The 24177-nt window shown below is 39.6% G+C and overlaps 1 protein-coding gene across 1 annotated transcript in view; it reads right to left on the reverse strand.

The window, feature by feature from the left end:
- The window catches only part of ano7 (anoctamin 7), a 30959-nt gene that overhangs the window by 1586 nt on the left and 5196 nt on the right, over positions 1–24177 (reverse strand). Inside the window, exons 2-22 of the mRNA XM_079885515.1 lie at positions 21835–21988; positions 21490–21547; positions 21022–21170; positions 18137–18244; positions 17911–18047; positions 16828–16885; positions 16260–16370; positions 12385–12550; positions 9084–9174; positions 8888–8984; positions 8630–8773; positions 8338–8475; positions 8138–8236; positions 6293–6395; positions 6102–6213; positions 5974–6028; positions 5687–5784; positions 5437–5591; positions 2761–2966; positions 1311–1447; positions 487–577 (exon numbers count right to left, since the gene is read on the reverse strand). Of these exons, the coding sequence (XP_079741641.1) occupies positions 487–577; positions 1311–1447; positions 2761–2966; positions 5437–5591; positions 5687–5784; positions 5974–6028; positions 6102–6213; positions 6293–6395; positions 8138–8236; positions 8338–8475; positions 8630–8773; positions 8888–8984; positions 9084–9174; positions 12385–12550; positions 16260–16370; positions 16828–16885; positions 17911–18047; positions 18137–18244; positions 21022–21170; positions 21490–21547; positions 21835–21924 (2403 nt within the window). The 5' untranslated portion in view covers positions 21925–21988. The remainder of the gene's footprint in view (positions 1–486; positions 578–1310; positions 1448–2760; positions 2967–5436; positions 5592–5686; positions 5785–5973; positions 6029–6101; positions 6214–6292; positions 6396–8137; positions 8237–8337; positions 8476–8629; positions 8774–8887; positions 8985–9083; positions 9175–12384; positions 12551–16259; positions 16371–16827; positions 16886–17910; positions 18048–18136; positions 18245–21021; positions 21171–21489; positions 21548–21834; positions 21989–24177) is intronic.

Below are 24177 nucleotides of genomic sequence, written 5' to 3' on the forward strand. Positions count from 1 at the left end.
AGCAAATGCATTTGCGCCCATTTGTTCGTCCATGGGCTGCTGGTCTGAAAACAAAGGTGTGTTCTGGCGCATTGTTGGCGCATTGCTATTTTGAGGCAACTGAAATAGACTGCGCCATTGACCAACTGAAACCTGGTCTAAAGTCAATGAAACCTGTTATTTAAAGGGCGCATTAGTAATATGAGCCTATGGGCGGGTGCATAACGCGCGTACACTTTGTCCCATAGGGCTCGTTTACACTGCAGGTCTTGATGCCCAATTCTGATTTGTTGCCTATATCTGATTTTTCGACCGTCCGTTTACGCGTTCTTTCAATTGCGACCATATCCGATTCATGTGTTTACACTTTAAAAATGACCTTTTTCACAATTGCCTTTTTTTTATTTTGTATTCAGTGGCAGAAACAAGCTTCCATAATTATCAGAACAAATGTATGTGCAAAGTTTACAAAATTGTGTTTGGTCAAACTAGTGCTAGACTGTGCACCTCGAATATAATGACGAAACTCAGTCGTATGGCAAGCAGATGAAAGTATTCTTGTGTGTGCCGTCCTTTCTCATCCCTGAGGCCTCGATATCTGAAAAAAAAATAAAATAAAAAAAAATCTTGATTAACACTCATAATGGCTTATGTATTAAAATATTAATTGAATACCTGATTTAAATACTGCAGACAACCTAATAGAAATGATATACAAGATTTACAAGGTCATGGGCTCAGTAATACTGCAAAAATGTAAACGAGTGCATTCTTATTCAGTCTGTTTTACATCCTAACCTTACAATGAACAGCATGAAAACAGCATGAAAAGATGTTCCCCGACTGACACAAAGAGCTTCTACTATTTAGTTATGTGATTTCTAGGTGTTTTATAAAGCGGTACAAACATTAACATTAAAATTTTGGGTTCAGTTACATTTTTTTTATGCAAGCACTCATTCAATTGATCAAAAATGACATTTATAATGTTACAAAAGACTTCTATTTCAAATAAATGCTATTCTTTTAAACTTTCTATTTATCAAATAATATGAAGCAGCACAATTGTTTTAAACATTGATTATTAGAAAGTTTCTTGATCATTAAATCAGCATTTTAGAATGATTTCTGAAGGATCATGTGACACTGAAGACTGGAGTAATGATGCTGAAAATTCAGCTTTGACGTCACATGAATAAAATTACATTTTTGATCAAATAAATGCAGCCTTGGTGAGCATATACAGTACCTAAATGTATCCCAATCCAACATACCAATCCCAAACTATTGAACAGTATTATATAATCGTATATCAACAGTTTGGTCTTCACCTGCAGGATGTTTGGTTTTGGGTGAAGTCCACAGGGGCAACAGCGAGGGTGAAGTTGATGTATCCGCTCATGCTGCCCGCAGTGTAGCGGTAAAAGAGTCGCGGCAAGAAATCAGATGTGAAGGCAATCAGGAAAGCCTGGCAAAAGAACAGGACGTCAAACACGCCTAAACAGGACACACAGCCTGTCTAATTAACATTATTTTGGACTGAGATTTTTGGACATCAAAAGCTGTAACTGAACTCACAATTCAGTGTTGATTGACTAACAATGAGTCAAGCATACATAATGGCAGACACACTGTAAGGTTGATCGAGGAAATGTGCTAAGGATACATGGGCTGTGTCTCAATCAGGTCCCTAGTTCAGTAGTCTGGCCACTGATCAGGGAGTGTGCCATTTTTAGGGCTGTATCAATCGCAAAATCCTACAAGTGCACTGAAATCCCACAATGCACCATGAAAACCAGGGAACTATGTTCCCTTAAAAATCATGTGAGCCAACTCACAACACATAATGACATGATGGATGTTTTTTTATATATAGCCTACCAATATTTCATTATATTTCAGCATAAGCATGCATCACATTTTCTGAATAGCATAATCGTGATCACATTTGTTGATAAGTTACAAGGGAATGCAATATCAACCCGATCTCACAGGAAAACATAGGTGGCGATTTTGTATCATTATATAATTTGTTTAATGTACGAAAAAATAAATGATGTTTATAAAAAATTAAAAATGAAGCCCCTAAACATTACCATCACTGGGGCATAGGAAGCCCATATGAAAATGTACAAATGAGATCGTAAGGAATCATTCAAATTAGCCACCAATTCGCCATTCGATTGTGTTGGACATATTATAAGTTTTAACCTGTATATAGACTCAAGATAATCTAAACTAAATTTCAAGATGATTTATGTTAATTGTCAGTGTTCCAGTAGCAGGACACTTGGCATGCTTTTGTTATGGCCTTTTAATCATCAAAAATTAGGTATCGAAAGCTTAAACACTCAAAATTCATCCTTTGAAAAACGTTTTGAAACTGGACATTGAGTTACCATGGAAATGGTAAACCATTTAGCGGGCTCAATTTGTGGTTCAGTACATTTGCTTTACAGATTCCTGCAACTTTTTTTACACTTTAATCTTTTGAAACGCGTTCACCTCTGTAATAATCTGCTGAGTATCTTTAAAAAGAGACAAATCTTAAACCATTCATGAATTACAACCATTTAATCTTAGATTTATGATCAAAAGGGGGGTGACATACATGAAAATGTATACTGGCACTAGAGGGATGAAAAGACTCTAATCACTGTGCCAACCTTTACAACTTTTCACGGTTCTAGTCTCCCATCCAGATGAAGATGCAGGATAAAAAGACACACACATATTGGTGCTTGGCCCCAAATAATCAATATAAATTAAGAAGCCCCTTACATTACTGATGACAGCCAGGTAGGAGATGAACTTTAGGATGGTCAGCCAGATGCCAATGTCTTGTGCTCTTTCCACAACGGGCCTGCGGTACACACACACAAACTTCTGGGCATCGAGACGCACCTCCACCCAGTTATTTATCAAGGCAAACAACGGAGCCAAAGGACAGGCTGCTACAAAGATGGTAATGAAGCCAAACTGCAGAACTGACAAGATAAAGAATTACAAAATCAGCGTTTCATCTGTGCTAAACTGCAGTTGCCTCCAATTTGAAAGCTATTAAAATTGTAGTTTTTGTTATGATGGTAATATAGTGTGTCACAATTAATTTATTTTAAAGTACCCCTATTATGCTTTTGTCAGATATTACCTTTCATTGTAGTGTGTAATATAGGCCTAGCTGTTTATAAGTGTAAAAGGCCTGCAAAGTTTCAAAGAGTACAATCAATTAGCCTAAGTTATTTTCTAAGAAAGAGCCAATTCTAAACTGCCTGAAAGGATTCATCAGTAATTCCAGTCTCACTTCCTGCTCAAACCTTCATTGGTTTGAAACTAATCTGCATAATACCCACCTTCATTGGTCTTCATTGGCTGCTTGCAAACAACGTGTACATTGACCCTCAAACACTGTAGTTAGCTGAAACTGGAAGAGCTTGGTTTGTGTTGTTGACATGTTGTTGACTGTTTTCTGCACTGCGAAAGCAAATCCACTTTGCAACAATTCAAAAGAATGACTTGAATTGGCTCGAATTGATAAGGTAAAATTGACACCATCGTTACTGTTTGTATCACTGTGTATCAAGTGCTGAGGAAGCTTCTGGAGCTGATATTCAGATGACCGTTTCATTTCTGACACGTGCTGTAAGCGGTTGACCAATCACAACAGACTGAAGCGGGTCGCACACCGGACGCGCAGCTCAGCGCCGCGCCACGTTTTTTAAATTCGAACACATTATTCTCTATGAGAGTACACACACCGGCGGCGCCTTTCGGCGTCTGTCCGCGGCGCCCAGCAACGGCTCAGGACCGTGTTCAAAATCCTGCCGCGCCACAGAGCGCCATTTAAATAGTTTTATATTAAATTTACATTTATGTGTCTCAAATCGTAGTTAATGTATATATGGACTTAACCCTGTGCTGTAATATACATTTAGTTTTAGATTTATTTACAGAAATCAGAAAATTGCTGATGTTATCGGATTTTCAGGTGACAGTTGTCCTAGACGTGGCGCGGCGCGGCGTTGAGCTGCGCGTCCGGTGTGCGACCCGCTTAAGTCAGAGTAAGACCAAGTAGAGTAGACCAATCACAACAGACTGGGTCATCTGACCAATCAGAGCAGAGTAGACCAATCACAACAGACTGGGTCATATGACCAATCAGAGAAGAGTAGACCAATCACAACAGACTGGGTCATCTGACCAATCAGAGCAGAGTAGACCAATCACAACAGACTGGGTCATATGACCAATCAGAGCAGAGTAGACCAATCACAACAGAGTGGGTCATCTGACCAATCAGAGCAGAGTAGACCAATCACAACAGACTGGGTCATCTGACAAATCAGAGCAGAGTAGACCAATCACAACAGAGTGGGTCATCTGACCAATCAGAGCAGAGTAGACCAATCACAACAGACTGGGTCATCTGACCAATCAGAGAAGAGTAGACCAATCACAACAGACTGGGTCATCTGACCAATCAGAGCAGAGTAGACCAATCACAACAGAGTGGGTCATCTGACCAATCAGAGCAGAGTAGACCAATCACAACAGACTGGGTCATCTGACCAATCAGAGCAGAGTAGACCAATCACAACAGACTGGGTCATCTGACCAATCAGAGCAGAGTAGACCAATCACAACAGACTGGGTCATCTGACCAATCAGAGCAGAGTAGACCAATCACAACAGACTGGGTCATCTGACCAATTAGAGCAGAGTAGGCTCTCAGAAGGGAGGGATTTCAAGAGAGTGAATCCTTGATCGGACCGTTTCAGACACTGTGAGAAAAGAGCTGATGCTACAATGTATTTTATGAGAAAAAAGTGTTTTTTGACCTGTGATGCATGTAAACCTATTGCAGGAGACCTCCAAAATAAAATTACAAACCTTTAAAATAGCATAATTGGGGCACTTTAAGATAAAAAATAAATAAATAATTGAACATCTCTTCTCTAAATCATTCTCATAATACATTTCATTATAATTAGATAGTAGACGCTACAATAAGAACAAAAGGTAATACAAATCATGATTCTCAACAATACACCGAGATATTATAAGTGAATAAAATGAACAAGACTTACATTGCACAAACCAGTCTAAAGCGGTTATGGGAAGTGAATTTATTAATCCGACAGGGGATTATTTCTGTTCACATTATAGTTGAACTGTCAGAGACAATAATTCATTGACTGGATATTGTCTGTGACCCTAACATAATGTCTTTAAAATCAGGATATTTCCATTCACCGGACAACCAGTTTTTATAGAGATTTGAACTGATAAACAGATATAATATTTCTTAAGCACTAAATCATTATATTAGAATGATTTCTGAAGGATCATGTGACACTGAAGACTGGAGTAATGATGCTGAATACTCAGCTTTGATCACAGGAATAAATTACATTTTAAAATATGTTAAATCTATTAAATTACATTAAAAGGTCTCACCCATTTCTAGATACTCATCGAACAGCCCTTCACACACTAGCAGCTGATAGTTAGATTCCCATGGACTGATCTCTGGACTGGTGTCGGGTTCATCTATCACCTCCTTACTCGGAGCTGGCTTCAGCTTCCTCCTGTGCCACCAGGTCTTGAATTTACTGTTGGAAAGAGAAGAAGAAAACTTAGGCCTATAATAAAATACACTATAAAGAGCAAACAAAACGAAGATGCATTGGATGCATAAAAGACCTACGGCAAGACAAATTCCTGGATGTTGCTGATGACCTGTTTGCCTACCATGATGACTAACAGCTCTTGAGCAAGTTCAATGAGACATCCAGAGGAGCCACACTACATACAAGAAGTTACACACATGAATTAATGAGATATTCATATTCCGGATTCTGCATATCTTCCACAATTCATAATTGAGGGAGAAATATTGCGGAATTGTGTATTGTGGCTGGCAGTGTTCATTTTACTAGTTTTAAACAAACAAAGGAGGACTATGTGACACTTTCCAACAGTGTAAACACTCACATCCTCATTTCGGATTCCTAGGAGTGTGTCATAATTTCCAGGGTATCCAACAAACCTGTAGAACAGATCAAACATTAGATGAATATTGAATCTTCATACACATTCATGCATTCTAACTGCATACCCACCTTCCCTTGAAAAACGCAATGTAAACAGGAGATGAGTAGAAGTTGACAAACTGGAAGGTGAAAACCTTGAGGATGAACGCGTCCTCGTATTTGGTCTGGGTGCGGTGCATTTCTAATAGAAGGAAGAGGATGATACTTTGTTTGGCATAAAGACATACCAAAATAGTATGTGTAGATATGAAATAGCTTACCCCATCGTGTCAGAATTTGGGCCAGGCAAGTATAGAGCCGCGACAACAATAGAATAACCAGCAAATTTAGCATTGAACCAGTAAGGCTAGCTATCCTTCCAGCCTACAGGGGTGAAAAACATCTCTTAGTAAGCAAAGCATAATGTTAAAATTGTGCTGCAATATGTGATTAAGCAATGGTTGGTTTACATCGGTGTAAATATTAGCGCAAGGCATTTGCTTTTGACTCATTGTAGCTGGATTCTTGCAAGTCCAAGCTAGTTTTATTGGTTGGCCAGTGACAACCCAGCTAACAAAAATATGTTCTAAGTATGTTTTGCAAACGTTCCCATTAAGTTATGAAAATGTTATTTCTCTGAACGTTCTAAGCGTCCAGTATTAAAAATGTTTTTTTTTTTTTCTTGGTTATTTGTCAGGGTTATGTTCTGTTTTGGTGCTCTCATCTTGGTTGTTTACAAGACATCGTTTTTAACTAAAAACAGAAAAGTTTTTTGCGTTTTGGCTGTTTATTTACACGACAACAGCGTTTTGAGGGCCTGAAAATGCAAGCTTTTAATAACAGGTTTCAAAGTGGACGTTTTTGAAAATGATACTGTTATCGTCTCCATATAAACTACAAAAACGTGAATTTGTGAAAACAGTGACGTCATGCGCATGCGAATTACGTGTTCAGTCTATAGGCGCATAGTGACATCGCCAACTCCTGGCCTGGCATGAAGAATGCCACAATCGTTTTCAAAGATCCGTGTGCACTGGGATCGTTTGACAACGTTGTCGTCTGTACGCGAAAAAGGCAAAGAAAAAACTTTACCGGTTTTAATACATCGTTGCCTTGTAAACATACCCTTAGTTCTATATTCCTGGTTCCTGAGTTTATTTCTTCCAGTTGACCTAAGCCACTTTTCCCCCCGTCAGGACGAACAGTTCAAAGAATGGTAAGGAATGGTTCCAGTTATATTTCCACTTGAGCTTGGTTCGGCACGGCATAATTACAAATTATTCTCTGCCCGGAACTCTCAAATAAGGGCTCTATTTTCCTAGTGTGTGCCTGGTGGATACTATAGCAACCTATTTCGTCCAACTGCCCCTTGTTACTGTAATACACTCATTTAGGGTACGTTTACACAACTACAATGTACTAAAAACAGAAAAGTGTTTTCTTTACGTTTTTTCCCGTACAGATGACGTTTTTAAAACGATCCCTGTTCACACAGATCCGTGAAAACGACTAAAAAACGCTGTACTATTCATACCAGGCCAGTGTTGGCACTTTGTCACTTTATCAAGAAACAATTGCGTCCCGCGTGTTTTCTCCAGTGTGTATTAGTTTTTGTTTCTTTTTGTAAATAAATACGTGTTGCTCCTGCTAGATCCTGCCTCAACCAACACACGCTGACAGCATGCGAAAGTTTAAGGATCATTACATTTTATGACCTACTTAAGTTGGTCCAAAAAGCCCTCTCAAGTTCAGCTAATCGCAGTTAATATAACTTTAAACTATATTTAATCTGTTCCCTTTAACTGCAATGAACATGCAATTAAGTGTCTGAAAGCATTCAATTCAGTGAGAATATTTTATATTCTTTCCATACTTTTATGTACAAAGGTACACTCTAGGTACAAATATGTACCTTTTGAAAGTGTATCACCCCAGTGACAGCTTTTTGTACCTTTTTTTCTGAGAGTGTACTTCTTTTTCACAAGGGCTTGCTAATGTAAATGTATATGCAAATGTATCTGATCAAAGAGATTTTAAAATCTGTATCAGCAAAAATCACTTGACAGTCTTTAATCATTGTGAAAATAATATGGTTTAGGTATCAAAAGGAATAGAAAGAACCTTACTGAAAAAATGAAGATGGAATTATGAGATCTGTAGATAATGATGCTTAGGATGGACCGATACATGATGATGCCAAGTAGGAATATCAAAACCATGGAAATCTGCAAGCATAAATAAGAAAATTCAACCATGATGACAAAGATTTTAAAATTGTGTTGGCAAGATTTCTCAACAGATGTGAGATGAAAACCCATTGACTAACCATTAGAATGACGACCATGTTGCCGGTTAGAGTACGACTCAGTCGTTGAGTCTCTGGAAAATAGGGCTCCTCAGTCCCAGTCACAGGATTACGAACCGTCATGGGTGCCAATGCTGTAAATTCTGGTCTTGGCCTCTCCTAATGTCAGAATAGAAATATTATGGAAAGCAATGGAGACAAATCATTATATTGTTGTTATTCTATTATTATTAGCCAAAATATTAGTTGCATTGCTCTAGCCTGAAGACTAGTGCATATTAAAGGTTAGACACTGTGTAACCAACTTGATCACCTCTACATCTTCAAATTCGGAACAGTCCCATCGGTGGGAGAGTGTGGAGCTTGTGCGCTTCCAGTACTCCAGGAAGGTGACGGCCCACAGAGACATGAATATACTGAAGAACACAGTTCCTCCATTGTCAAATAGTAAGCCTGCCTATCGCAAATTTATGAACAAGTATTTTGAGTACAAAATGTGAAAGCTTGTTCACAGAGAATGTGAAAATGCCATAAACGATTTAAAAACTAGGTGACCTTATAGAAATGTCACCTTATAAGTATAGCAGATGCTGGAGAGGTTCCAGTAGCTGCAGATGTTGCATAATGGACACATTACAAAGGCGTCTCGACTGGAGCACAGCTCTTCTCTGCGGAAAAGATATCAGCACAGACCACAGGGGTCAAGGGTCAGGATCAGTGCTGGGTCATCAACATTATGCAGTTATTAAGTCTGTGATAATACTTACGCAGGCACATCGGTGACCATCAGCCAGATACCAAACAGAAATATAATAAAACCCACTACTGCTGCTGGTAATAACCAGCCTGTGTAGAAACCTACAGATGAGAAATAAGGAAAGTTAGAAATAAGCTTTGTCCCAATTCAGAGGATGCATATGGACTCTTAATTTGGAGTTATTCTCTGTGCCTGTCGTCTCTATTGGTGCGTTCCATTCGACCATAAGTGGACTGCGAAGTGGACTTCACAGGGTATTCCGCCATCTTAAGTGAGATTACAACCCGAAGGGAGCGAACATGTTCAGTTTGAGGGGTACTGCGAACGGTGTAGGGAATAAGGGAACATCGATACATCAAGTCAAGTCAAGACACCTTCACTTATATAGGGCTTTTAACAATATAGATTGTTTCAAAGCAGCTTTACAGTGATAATAGTAAATTAAAGTAACAAAGATTGTTTTGGCTTTACAGCAGCTCTAGAATAAAGTTATTTTCCAGCTAAGTTTAGTTTTGATGGATTCACTTTTGTTGCAAAGATCATTAGTTATTAAAGGGGTCATATAATGGTGCATGCACTTTTACAAGTTGATTGTACTGAAATGTGTGTTGGCAGTGCCTGTACACAACCATCATAAAATGATAAAAATCCATCCAGTGTTTTTTTTTTTAATCTTCTTAAGAGATGTTTTCCAATCTCTCAAATCAAGCCGTTCGATTTTGTGACGTCACAAAATCGATTTTGTGACGAAATTGACGCCCCTCCCACAATTGTTGATTGACAGCAGCGTTTCAACACAGACCCGCCCTCGCTCGTGAGCGAGCTGTCAATCATAGCTCGCGTGTCATTGTTGATATGTTGGAGCACTGTCTATAAGCAGAATAGCGTCTAAGCGATTGTGGTGTTCTGTTCTTGGGTGTAATAACGAACACAGCAGTCATTTTGATGTTCCTAAATCCGAACCGCTGAAGACGCAGTGGCTGAGTTTTGTTTTTGAAGGAAATATTCCCCACGATCAATGTCAATGCTTTCATGTTTGCGCGAATCATTTCACACACCAGACTGCTTTACAAACGAGGTCAGTATAAAGATGGTTTTGCTAAGAAGCTGCTCCTGAAACAAGTAATAAAAACTCAGTGAGTGTTTTAGCGCAATTTTCTCACCTCATGGGATCACAACACTAAGAGATAGTAAATCTTTTCCTGGATTTTTTTTTGTGCATTCCCGAGATTAGACCTTCCTTAACATAATGCCGAAAACCCGAAGTCTCTAGGTGGTCTGGTTGAGGAGTAGATAGAAGTGCAAGATTGGTGCGCACAGACGCACAGAACAGAAATCATGAGTTAACAATCGCAATTTGTCCGGTGGAAAATTGCGCTAAAAAGGATCGGTACCAACTATTCGTATTCCTGCTGCACCTCCAGAAGAAGAAGTGAGTGTAACGTTTTATTAACCTTTATATTAATATTTATATTAATCTTTGCAAATCGCTTGCTGCACGCTTCACGATGAATGCGGCTGTTTACACTCAGGGTACATTACACATGTTTTCTATGTACGACGTTCTCAATATAATTCATAATCCCACGTTTATAATGAACAACATGTTATGGTTATTGTGTTATTATTACAAACGGTGTACGCACAGAACAGAGGGGCGGGGTGAGCAAAGCTCATTATCATTTAAAGACACATGCACTTAAACAGCGTGCTGAAAACAGAGCTGTTTTTGACCAGGTAAAATGAGTGTTTTCTTACAATACTAATGAGAATATTTAATTAGAGTATATTACAAACTTTTAATTTAGACCCTAAAGAATCATATTAGCTTGTACAAAAATGGCATTATATGACCCCTTTAACTTACGGGCCGCTTACAAGACACCGTTCTAACAGGAGTAGGGAGCAGTGAACATTGCGTAGGGACCCTGTCGAATGGGATGCAGCTTATTTTCTCTTCCTGTGTTTAGTTAATGTTTGCCTTGTTGCCTTGTTTGTCTCTGTAGTTACCCTCATTCGTTTCCATTGTAACTTATCATCTACACCTGTTCATCATTAGTCCATGTGTTCCCTGTGTTTTAGTTGTCTTTTGTCGGTCGTTGTTCTTGCATGTCTCTGTTTTTAGTTTATCTTGGTTTGTGTTTTTTGAATAAACTGTTGCTGCACTTGGATTCTCACTTCTCCTCATCCCTGCTTAAAACGTAACACAACGACCGACAAAAGACAACTAAAACACAGGAGTAGAAATACACAGGCCCTGCATCTGAATGTCCATACTATCCATCCTAAACTGTAAGTGAGATTAAAATAAGTGTGTCCCAAAACATAGTATGTTGAAAAGAGTATGCCAGAAGTGATCTACTATTTTTGAAGTGTGGATCCGTGCACAATCTAAAGGCTAATATTGCCCACAACCCATTGCGCTTTGGAGGAGGAACTACAAACATGAGTAAAAAGTATTAAAAAACTACAAAACATGGCAGATATGCGCGACCGACAGATGAGAGGTTTAGATAAAGGTTTGAGTGACAAATCAAAGTTTAACCTGATAAAAAAATTCTTATTTAATGTTATCCGTGTTATAATTCCTCTGCAATAACAATGTGGACTTTTATAAAGATCCGTGTGGCCATTAACTTTTAAATGCATTAATATGCATTAATATGAGGAGAGTTTCCGCATGAAAGACCCGTGCCTGCAGATCAACGTGCTTCTGCATCATTGCAGGAAATTAAATTAAATTAAATGTGGAGGATTTTAACTGTGACAAGATGATTGACAGGCCAGTTTACTGTGACAGGATGCGACAGAGAGCAACCGTTAAAGACTCAATTGTATGACATGATAGTATGTCCCAAAGCTTGTCTACTTTTTGCTACTCACTCAAAGGTATCTACTCTTTCTTCACAAAAAGAGTACATATTTTTAGGGCGTAGTATAAGTGGGCGAATTCATTGAGACACAGTAAGGGAATACAAGGGCTAATACTGAACAGTTGTAGATGACTTACTATGGTTACTATGGAAACTAATCAGGGTAAATACGGAAACAAACAAGGCAAACATTAACTAAACACAGGAAGAGAACATAGGGACAATGGGCACAGAAAATAACTTCAAAATAAGAGTCCTTATGACACCATAGATGAACGCAGACACATGGCACGTTACAGATAGATAGATTGACTGACTGACAGACAGACAGAGAGACAGACAGACAGAGAGACAGACAGACAGACAGACAGACAGATAGATAGATAGATAGATAGATAGATAGATAGATAGATAGATAGATAGATAGTTCAGTCATACCCAACCATGCAAAGTAGAGCGCTATCTTCTCGCCAAAGTATTCGCGAATGTGATCCAGAGGTTGGTACTTTCTCCAGCAAGCCCAGCGAGCCCAGTAGTGATGCAGAATCTGTCTCATGTTGAGAGACTGTGGATCTACTGGAGTCCTCGGGATCTCAAATGGACCCTAATGAGAAGAACACAAATCATCGCCAGTTCAAAATCAACATTAAATTGTGCTACATATCACCCCATTTTGCTTTCGTAATGTGACATCTTCCCATTAACTGGATTGTGAAAAGTGGGAATTATATGGCAAAATAATAATAATAATACATCTTCATGATTGTCACGGAGGGGTTCAAAAATAAGACATTGCTTGGTGTCAGACAAAAAAGGAAATTTATTATACGTAGAGCAAGTTGATTGCTTTTGAGGAAAGATTATGAAGATAAAAAAAAGTTTTGTGCAATGGTCCAAAACATTCCGGGTTACTTGACTGTAACCCTGCTCCTAACCCTGACCGAGATGCTGCGCTTGATTTAAACGCTATGGGGAACGCTTTTGTGCATGACCAGCTGAACATCCAAACTAGAAAATCTTATGAAAGTGTGCCAAGAGAAAGCTTGACCGCGTGCCTCATAGGCAAGGGCAATAACATCCCTCGCCCAATGTGAAATTGTCTGTTTTGCGGAAGCCGCCCCCCTGTTACGGCCCCTTTGACAAACAAATAGTTGTTCTATGTAGGTCTGGAGAGCACGGACTGGACACAGTCTGTGAAGTCTCGCCTGATCCGGCGTTGTGAATGGCGGAGGGCAGAAGGCCTCGAAAGTGACGGTATGTACGGTCGAGAAAGGGACCTTAGGCAAGTAGTCAGGATGTGGATGCAAGTACATACGTACATACGGTACATACGGTCACTTTCACCATTCCTGGGGCAAAGTCCTGGGGCAGGATGTCGAGACTGACAGAGCCTGCAAATCCTTTTAAAATTCTTTTAAAAGAAGTGATATCCATAAGGAAAAAAACATCTTAAAAGGGGGTTCAAAGGGGGTCTCAACCAAACCCTCCAGGACTATAGCTAAATCCCATGAAGGGATCTTGGTTCTAACGGGAGGCCTCAGCCACCTGGTTTCACGAATGAAGCGGGAGAGCAAAGATTGTTTCCCAAGTGGCACCCCATCAATCAAGGTAGGGCAAGCTGATAAAGTGGCCACATAAACCCTGAGAGTGGTGCGGCATGTGCCTCATAATAATTTCTCCTGCAGGAATTCCAGAACTGAACCAATCTGGCAGTTAACTGGATCTGGATCCGCCAGCAGCCATATCACCCTGTAGCCCAAGACTGGTTGCCCACTGAAGCTAAGCAGGGCTGAGCCTGGTTAGTACCTGGATGTGAGACCTCCTGAGAAAAAAAACAGGTTGCTGCTGGAAGAGGTGTTAGTGAGGCCAGCAGGGGGCGCTCACCCTGTGGTCTGTGTGGGCCCTAATGCCCCAGTGTAGTGACGGGGACACTATACTGCCAAAAGAGCACTGTCCTTCGGATGAGACGTTAAACCGAGGTCCTGACTCTCTGTGGTCATTAAAAATCCCAGGATGTCCTTCGAAAAAGAGTAGGGGTGTAACCCCGGCATCCTGGCCAAATTTGCCCCTTGGCCCCTGTCCATCATGGCCTCCTAATCATCCCCATATACTGATTGGCTTCATCACTGTCTCCTCTCCACCAGTAAGCTGGTGTGTGGTGGGCGTTCTGGCGCAATATGGCTGCCGTCGCATCATCCAAGTGGATGCTGCACATTGGTGGTGGTTGAGGAGATTCCCCCATCTATGTAAAGCGCTTTGAGGTCTCAGAAAAAGCGCTATATAAATGTAACGAATTATTATTATTATTATTATTATTATTAATTATTGCATTACGTGCAGTGCACCACCTTTCAAAGACACTCCATTTATTGACTTAATTTTTCCTAGTGGAAGGAGCCCTAGCACTGAGAATGGTCTCTATAACTTCAGGTGAAAGCCCAGTGTCTCTCAGTTGGTAGCCTTCAGGGGCCATAGCTCGGGCCAGGGATGAAATATTGTCCCCTGAGCTTGAGACAGAAGGTCCCTTCTCTCCGGTATCGCCCAGAGCAAACCGTCAAGAAGAGATATTATCTCCGAGAACCATATTCTGTTCGGCCAACACGGCGCTATCATTAAGAGGCAAGACCTTTGTTGGCGAACTCTGGCTAGAACTTCTAGTAGCAGAGCAACTGAAACGCATACAGGCGCATTCTGGGCCATTTATGTGCCATCGCATCACATAGAAGGACTGGGTGACTAGGAGAGAAGTAGAGGGGACATTGCGCTGTCTGTTGGGAGGTGAAGCTCTCCAAGTTGGTGAGGCTACCTCTTTTTCGTGAAATTTTGACCAAATTTGTTTCACTACCTCGGGGTGGAGTTTCCATTCCCCTGTTGGTATTTTCTGCGAGCGCAGACTGCCCCTGGTGATTTATGTAAGAGATTTGCCGTTGTGTTGTCCATCCGCACTAGGACATGGCAGCTTCTCAGCTGCTGGAGGAAGTATTTCAGGGCCATAAATAAAGCCATCAACAAAATGGGTACCAATTTTGATACCTCCCTCTGAAGGGGATGTTGGACATTCTGTGTCTTGGGTGATAACAGGAAGCAACGGAACGACCAAAACTTCACTGGAAACTGCTGTCCCCTATAACACCAGAGGTGGCGGGATGATACAGAGGTTTTGTGGGGGTATCGGGAAGAGGCGGGTAGATTTAAGCATCCCGTCCCAACTGTTTTCACCGAGCCACCAAACAGGCCGGAAGTTGAAATGGGGGCATCAAGCAGGAACATTTGACACGGGAAGAATAAGGTTTCCCCCATGAACCAGTTAACTCGTCATGGAGATCTTCAAAGAAGGGGAGATTCTGTTGTTGTCGTCCCTCCCCCTGGCCACCAGGCAGAAACCTGTCTTCCAGTTTAGATAATTTGGGGGTCTCCTGTTCGCGTGGCCAGTCTAGCTGTAATCAGGCCAACGCACGAGTTACCACCTCAAGTAGTTCCTAAACTGGTTTATCATCACATGAGGAACGCTCGGAGGTTGGTAACTCGAAATGCAAACCGGATCCTAGAGATTCGTCGTCCTTTGCACGAGCTGAAGAGGCGCTGGGGCACGCATTGGGATCATGCGAGAGGACATGTGGATCCAGAGAGAGAGCGAGTGATAGGGACGGTCCCGTCTCTTGCTCCTTAGCCAGATCCATTCGCAAGCCCCACTATGGAGTGCCCTTGGAAATAGGCGAGACGAATGCGTAGCATTTTAACTGTAAATAACTCACAATGCTCACTCTAGCCTCACTCTAACGCAAGGGCAGCATGCTCTTCCTCCAAACATACAAAACAGTATTGGTGTGTGTCCGATTCAGCCATGGGGCGTAAACACGGAGACACACACCGTTTGTTTGTAGATCACTCATATCTTTCTTTCATTTTTTTCCCTTTTTTTTTCTTGTGAGAGAGTGAAGATGAAAGGAGAACTGCCAAGCAAAATACCTGGCAGATGCACCTGTGGCACATCTAATTATAGTCTCTGATGTGTGCACATTCCAATGATGTCACTGTCCGAGGCTATAAAAGTTCAACACATTTGCACACATATATTCACAGCTGGACACGCACAAAAACGTTCCCCATAGCGCTTAAATCAAGCGCATCATTGAGTGTAGCTTTTGAAAGGTAAAATGCCTTAAGAATGTAACTGAAATCAAATTTGAATTTATGTCGACTTTACGTATCACTGCATGCATATGTAAACAAAAAGAGAAACATGCAGATAAGAAGTGTGTTTGTTAAGGTAATGTTCAGATACAGTATAATGTAGGATACTCTTACAGTACCTCATGTAAAGGAAAAGCAGCAGTGAGAACATTCTCACTAACCAGCCTGCCGACTCCAACCTCCCCTCTCTTCAACACTCCATATGGAGTCCTGGCTAATATCTCATATAGCTTCAGAAAAAAGGACAGAGAAATTACAGAAAACTAGTAGATCGGTTTCTGTATGAGAAACATGATGGTAGGTAAAAGTGCATTAAGTATTTATTTATTTATTTTACATTTTCTACATGTAAGAAAATGTACTAACCCATACTGTACTTTTAATATCATGTCAGTGCTTTTATATTCTATATAAGGGTGGTATTCCCTCATGGCGGCATCCATTTTAAATTTAAATAATCAGAATACTACTAATTTGTGAAATAAATAAATCATGGGATACAATTTTCCCTCCAATTAGGTTGTTTCAACAATGACTTTGGAAACTGAAAATGTTTCACATAATGCAATGCACAGCAACAGATGTCAGTATGAAGTCCAATATGTGTCACATTAATTAGCCAAACAAACAAACAAACAAAATCCTCAGTGCACTTTTCATTTTCAAGAACAAGCTCTCAAAACTCACAATCTGGTGCCTCTGTGTGGTCTTGAAAAAAGTGTCCTTGTTTTCATGTCCAAGAAACCTAAAAGCAGCATTAAAGATTAGTGTAAGATAAAGTAAACACACACTTTTCCAAACAGTGTGAATATATGCAAAAGCTTGATTTGAAATGATGCACGATAAAGATATACTGTTCACAAGTGATATTTTCACGAGACATCACGTCTCATGTGTAAGCTCTTCTCTGAGACTGTTCTCTTCTTGGTGAACAAGTAAACTTAAAAAAAAGAAGAAAAAAAATAAACTTGTGGCAATAATGATGCTTCAACTGAGGCACAGTTGTAAAAAATTAAATCACCCAGTAAATACTGTAATACTGTAAATTCTATTATATCAATCTTTGTTTAGATCATCCTAACTTTAAAAATGTATTATTATTTTATATTATATTATATTATATTATATTATATTATATTATATTATATTATATTATATTATATTATATTATATTATATTATAGAACAAAAAGTAAATATATGGGTCATACAGTCTATTTGACACAGCAAGAACTTTGCATAAGTGTGTATTGGGAGTGTGTGATGTGTTTGTATTTAAGGAGGTGCTGACTCTATGTAAACACTAAAGTGTATGAACTGCATGTTACATGACAGGCTCAGATCCTCTTTGCACACAGGGTTTGAATACATGTTTACAGTTCACTATTTTTGAACTCACTTCCTTCCATCACAAACCACCAACTTGTTAAATGGTGTGAGGTGCATATTTTGTTTCCATCCATTTATTTTTATGCAAATGCTGGGATATTACTTAAACATTCACTAAATGGAAACTGCAAGATGCACTTATTTACTGCGTTATGTAGGGAAAAAAGTCACAGGCTTCCCCAGTTCCAGCAACTTTTTATCATTGTATTACTGATACTTTGCACCCATTTCACAGGAAGTGACGATATTATCCATGTTTCTATCCATGTTTTTTCTTCTTCGAATTTTGGGATTTTGCACAAAAAAAATGTCTGAGGGAAAGAACCAGAAGAACCCCAAAGAGTAATATTTTGTCCCTTTTTGGATCAGTATGGATCGGTACCTCTCTAGTTTATTGCTGCGGAACTGGCAGGTATAGTAGTCCGGTGGAAGGTTGGGCACATCTTGTGCCATTATGTTTGGGATGTGCAGTTTTTCTAAGATGTTCTCAGACCAGTTTGATATTGGAATTGTCACAACCTGAAATCACCCAAAAGAGAAGAACAGTTAAGATATAGTGAGCATATGTATAATTTACTTTGTGATATAAAAGATCAGGTATGTTTTACCTGTAATGGCACTCGAAGGCTGATCTCCTCTGCATAATAACACAGAACACTCCAGGGTGCGCTCAGAAGGACATAAGTAGTCTTTGTTTTTCCCTGCACGACCTCTTTCTGAGACACATTCACAGTAGGAGAAAGACATTACATTAGAAAGTGTACTTTTCTAATGTGTTTATATTCAGTTCAATATGTAGGAAATATATCAGCGTTTTTGATCCATATGATATAAATGAATGGTGTCGAATGTTGTTCCAAGAGTGCTGAATCTCAGCTTTGCTTATTTGCATTGCAAAAACCCACGTATCACAATCATAGATTCTCCACATCACATTTACATTATGAGAAAACAATAACAACACATTCTTTTACAGTGTCCTTGTTAAATGTTGCATGACGTCACCACAGTAATAAGTATAAAATTTGCATAATTACCTGCAACTAACCCTTAACCAAACCCTAACCCATTATCTGTCAGACAAAATAGTGATCTGACGTGGGTTGCACACAGAAAGTACCTGGATGGGTGTCCAAGAGCTTAAGTAGGATAATGGTTTCATGACTTATAAAAATAGCGTAGATGTAAGTAGTTATGCCCATTTACTGAGGTATGTGACCAGTAGGGGATGGTGACAAGATTTTCAGTATGAAGGGAAGCATAGAGGAAAAGTTATTAGTCTGAAAAAAGGAAATTCTTTGTAGGAATGCAATGCCAGGCCAGGATTTGCGAATTGTGATCCTTTGGCTTGTGGATTGATTCATTGGTTTGAAAAATTTGGACAAAAAATGTTGTGTTCCTGAGCCTAAGCTAGGAGTTGGGAACTGGTAAATGTGATGGTAGGGGCTGGTTAGTTGAAAAAACGAGATTCAGGGGCTGGAGCGGACTCTGGGCTTGAGTGGAATCTGGAGCGGACTCAGGGGCTGAAGCAGACTCTGGAGTGGACTGCCGACACTAGAGCGGACTCAGGGTCTGGAGCCGACACAGGAGCGGACTCAGGGGCTGGAGCAGACTCTGTGGCTGGAGTGGAATCTGGAGCGAACTCAGGGTCTGGAGCGGACTCGGGCTGAAGCAGACACTGGAGCAGACTCATGGGTTGGAGTCGACACTGGAACGGACTGAGGGGCTGGAGCCGACACAGGAGCGGACTCAGGGGCTGGAGCCGACACAGGAACGGACTCAGGGGCTGGAGCCGACACAGGAGCGGAGTCAGGGGCTGGAGCCGACACAGGAGCGGACTCAGGGGCTGGAGCCGACACAGGAGCGGACTCAGGGTCTGGAGCAGACTCTGTGGCTGGAGTGGTATCTGGAGCGAACTCAGGGTCTGGAGCGGACTCGGGCTGAAGCAGACACTGGAGCAGACTCATGGGTTGGAGTCGACACTGGAGCAGACTCAGGGGCTGGAGTCGACACTGGAACGGACTCAGAGGCTGGAGCCGACACTGGAGCAGACTCAGGGGCTGGAGTCGACACTGGAACGGACTCAGAGGCTGGAGCCGACACTGGAGCAGACTCAGGGGCTGGATTCGACACTGGAGCAGACTCAGGGGCTGGAGTCGACACTGGAGCGGACTCAGGGGTTGGAGCGGACTCAGGGGCTGGAGCCGACACAGGAGCGGGCTCAGGGGCTGGAGCCGACACTGGAGCAGACTCAGGGTCTGGAGCCGACACTGGAGCAGACTCAGGGTCTAGACCCCGACACTGGAGCGGACTCAGGGTCTGGAGTCGACACTGGAGCGGACTCAGGGGCTGGAGTCGACACTGGAGCGGACTCAGGGGCTGGAGCCGACACAGGAGCGGGCTCAGGGGCTGGAGCCGACACTGGAGCAGACTCAGGGTCTGGAGTCGACACTGGAGCAGACTCAGGGTCTAGACCCCGACACTGGAGCGGACTCAGGGTCTGGAGTCGACACTGGAGCGGACTCAGGGGCTGGAGTCGACACCGGAGCGGACTCAGGGGCTGGAGCCGACACTGGAGCGGACTCAGGGGCTGGAGTCGACACTGGAGTGGACTCAGGGGCTGGAGCCGACACTGGAGCGGACTCAGGGGCTGGAGTCGACACTGGAGCGGACTCAGGGGCTGGAGCCGACACTGGAGCAGACTCAGGGTCTGAAGCTGACACAGGAGAGGACTCCGGGTCTGGAGTGGACCCTGGGCTGAGCTCAGGGGCTGGAGCAGAAACAGGAGCAGACTCAGGGGCTAGTAGTTACTCAATATTACTCACTTCTTGAATGTATAGTTACACTGTAACAAGGACACCTTAAAATAAAGGATAACCACACTTTTTTTCAAGTTTAAGTGCTTTTTGGGGCCCTTACATTTTACATTTAAAGTTCATATATTTTAAATGTACTAAATTGATATTTCATCTTTTGAGATGTGTAACTACAAATATATTTAATACATGACATAAAAGTTTCAATAGAAATTACATTAAAGCATATTTTACTTTACCACAAATGCTTGTCAGTACATTCAGCAATACACTTTATATAGCCTACTATATTTCAAAGACAAAGAAATAGAAATCATTATGAAATGACATAAAATATGTATATCAATCTTACTAAAAATGTTGTTCAACAAAATGCATTTAATATAGATATTTAAATTATAATATACTTTCAGTTTATTGTAAATAACTTGTAAAAACATTACATTTATTTTGTGCTAAAGTATTTTATTTCCTTTTAAAAGTATGCTAAAGTGTACTTCTTTTTCACAAAGATTTATACATACATACATACATATATACATACATAAATATGTATAAATAATATATATATATATATATATATATATATAAAACCTCGCATTCTGAATATGGCTGCAACCCAAATTTAGATCTTAAACTGAGTTTGATGTGCATGTAAACATTGTCATACTGTATACCGTCTCCTGATGAAGGCCGGCAGCCCGGAGTCTGGAAAGAAATTCTGTCCTCCATTTCCTGTGTGTATCACGCGAGGAACCGGACGAGAGTTCATCCAGTTCTGCCGACTTCAAGGGGTTCACAGATTCCTCCCAAACCAAGACAAAATCTGTCATCAAATAAAAAAATAAAAAAAGAATATTCATCAAATTAATTAAAATTCTAAATGCTTTCATAAGAGGTTAACATTTTCCAAAATAACAATTTATCAAACATTCATAGCTTGGCATTATACAGATGAATCTCATACAGGAAACACATAGGAAATATTGGGTAGAGAAAGTGGACAAAAAAAATCTCTAAAAGATATTTTTTGACAAATCCGTTGTCAAAATGAGATTTAAAAATGAAGTTTCAAGAAAATCTCATTTACTTTTATAGACACAGAAGACAGTCTTTTCCTTTATGTTCTCCCCCATAGTACTCACCAATTCGGGTGACCCCGTCACTGAATACATTCTTGTTTTCCTGAGGTGCCACACATGTCTGTGAAAAACATGAACACCCTCCACAATCAGTATCAATATGAAGAACTGATATATCCATGCGTACAAACCTCAGAGAATGATCTTAACAAGAAAATTCCTCGGAAAAGCCTCAAATATGTGTTATCAGGGATATTAGGGTGGAGTGGTGGAGGGATGCGATGAAATCTGGCATGTTTGTGTTACATTGTTAACTCGTAATTAGCTTCCTCTCTTTGTGAGCACTTATGAATTTTGTAAACAACCTGCACTTTTTTTCCAACTCAAGATAAAAGACAATTCTAGTACCTCCACACTCCCATAGGTTTGTTTGGGGTGGTCCGAGAGGGTGATAAGTGTGGCGCTGTCCTCCACCAAATTCTTCTTCCTTTTCATCATTATCTCAAAAGAGCCAGTTTACCGCTGTGTTGTCTGTCCACCAATCTGAAAAAGTTCTGTCCCCCTTTAAAACATGATGCAATGATTCAGTGATTATTTGGCAATAAAGAATATAACAAAAATACACAACATGGCATGTTCAACTACCGGTCAAAAGTTTGAAATAATTAATATTTTTGATCACATATTTATTTTCAGGATTCTTTGATGAATAGAAAGGACAGCATTTAGCCTATTTGAATTTTTTATTTTATTTTATTTTTTAGTAAATGTCTTTAATGCCACTTTTGATCAATTTAATGCATCCTTGCTGAATATAAGTATTAATATATATTTTGTATTGTTATTAAATCTTACCCCAAACTTTTGAATAGAATGTTTCCACGAAAATAATTTTTTTTTAAAAATCAACATTGATAATGATATGTTCCAGCAGACTGGAGTAATGATGCTGAAAATTCAGCTTTTCCATGGAATAAATAATATTTTAAAATATATTAAAATAGAAAACAGTTATTTGAATATTGATTATTACAATGTTTCACACTTTTTCTATTTTAACTGTGTTGATGATCAAATAAATGCAGCCTTGATTGGCATTAGAGACTTCTTTCAAAGACATTAAATAAAAAAAATCTTAGTTATTCCAAACTTACTGAATGATACTGTAAAGAATGTAAGCATCAACCAGTGCTATTTCAGGATATTTTTTAGTTGTTAAAATGCTCTTTCAGACCTCAAACAGAATATGATGATCAAATAGTTCTCAAAACTTAACACCATTATGTAGGTAAAGTGAGATAACTAATTAATGAATTCAGAAGATGAAACACTGTTTATAAAATGACCTATTTAAAGATGTGCACAATGTACTGATAAAACCTCCCTAGAGCACTGAGTCCCTGCAGAGCACCTTACACAGAACAACAGTACAAACACAAACACTTTCCTTCAACCACAAATATATTTTATATAACTGGGAAAATTAATAAATGTTATTGCATTTGAACAAAATATCAAAACATGAGGCATTAAACACTCTATGTCTATGGGACTTTTTTTTTTTTTTGTTGCCATTACACCACCCTTGAGTTGAGTCTGATCTCTGAAACAGATGTAGGCCTACTACAGAACAGTGAAAGAGGATGTTAGTGAGGGAAACTCTGCCAATTAAGCAGTCTGAGGAGCAAATTTGGGTCATCATGTGTCATACTGATGCATCCTTTAAAGTTTAAAGTGTTACATCACTGCATTATTTCAGACAGTTGGCCCTTCTAAGAAATGTTCAAAACTTAATAGTATTTTTAACATAATAGTAACAATAAAATTACAAGCATATAACAAAATGAACTTAACCCTCTGGCGCTGAGAAAATTCAAAAAGGTTAAATGGTCCTGAAAAAGAAGTCACACTTGTATTGTTCGAGGTCAAAAATGGCCACATTGGAAATGAATGGGAAACTTTTGGTACTGCGCACAAACAAATTCTAACTGAAAACAACTTTTTTGAGATATCAACTTCAAATTTGGAACACAGCTGGTTTAGAATTTGATTTTCTCACAGTTTTAGAGTAAAACGTGTCTTGGAAAATATATATTTCATATAAAAGTTGAAAATGGTATTTTTGTGCAATTTTTTTTATATATATACCAGTAAATAAATGTTAAATGTTGTAACTTTTTTCAAGGTCAGTTTTTTCTCTTTTTTTTTTCACTTCAACAATAATCAAACGTAAGTCTGTGCTCTAAAGCATTCAATTATGACAGTTTAAATTGGAAATGGCATTTTCAGGACCAAAGAGTGAATAAATCTGCAAACTTCTGAATAAATATAATTTAGTACCATATAAAATACAATATTTTTAATATTTGTACTAAAATATAGTACAATCATTTCATTGAAACAAACAAAAAAAAATCACCAGAGGGTTAAACTATATCAAGTATATAAATAATACTAACAGTGATACAATCCAGCATGATTTGTGAAATTTCCAAACATTTATCTTTGTGCTTCAATGGAAAATCTGATCTTCCATGCAAAGGGTTCACATAATCATTCTTGCATATTTAATCAATGTCACATATTTACATATTTTTTTAAACACTTTAGAATCTTAAAAATAATAAAATAAAACTTAAACATAATACCAGATTTAACCAGTTTTTGAATATCATAAATCGATTTTTGGACACCATTGTATTTTTTTCTCTCTCAAGATTTGGAATCAGTGCTAGTAACAATAATAGTGCG

The sequence above is a fragment of the Squalius cephalus genome (assembly GCF_949319135.1).
Source record: "Squalius cephalus genome assembly, chromosome: 11".
In the NCBI taxonomy this organism is placed as follows: domain Eukaryota; kingdom Metazoa; phylum Chordata; class Actinopteri; order Cypriniformes; family Leuciscidae; genus Squalius; species Squalius cephalus.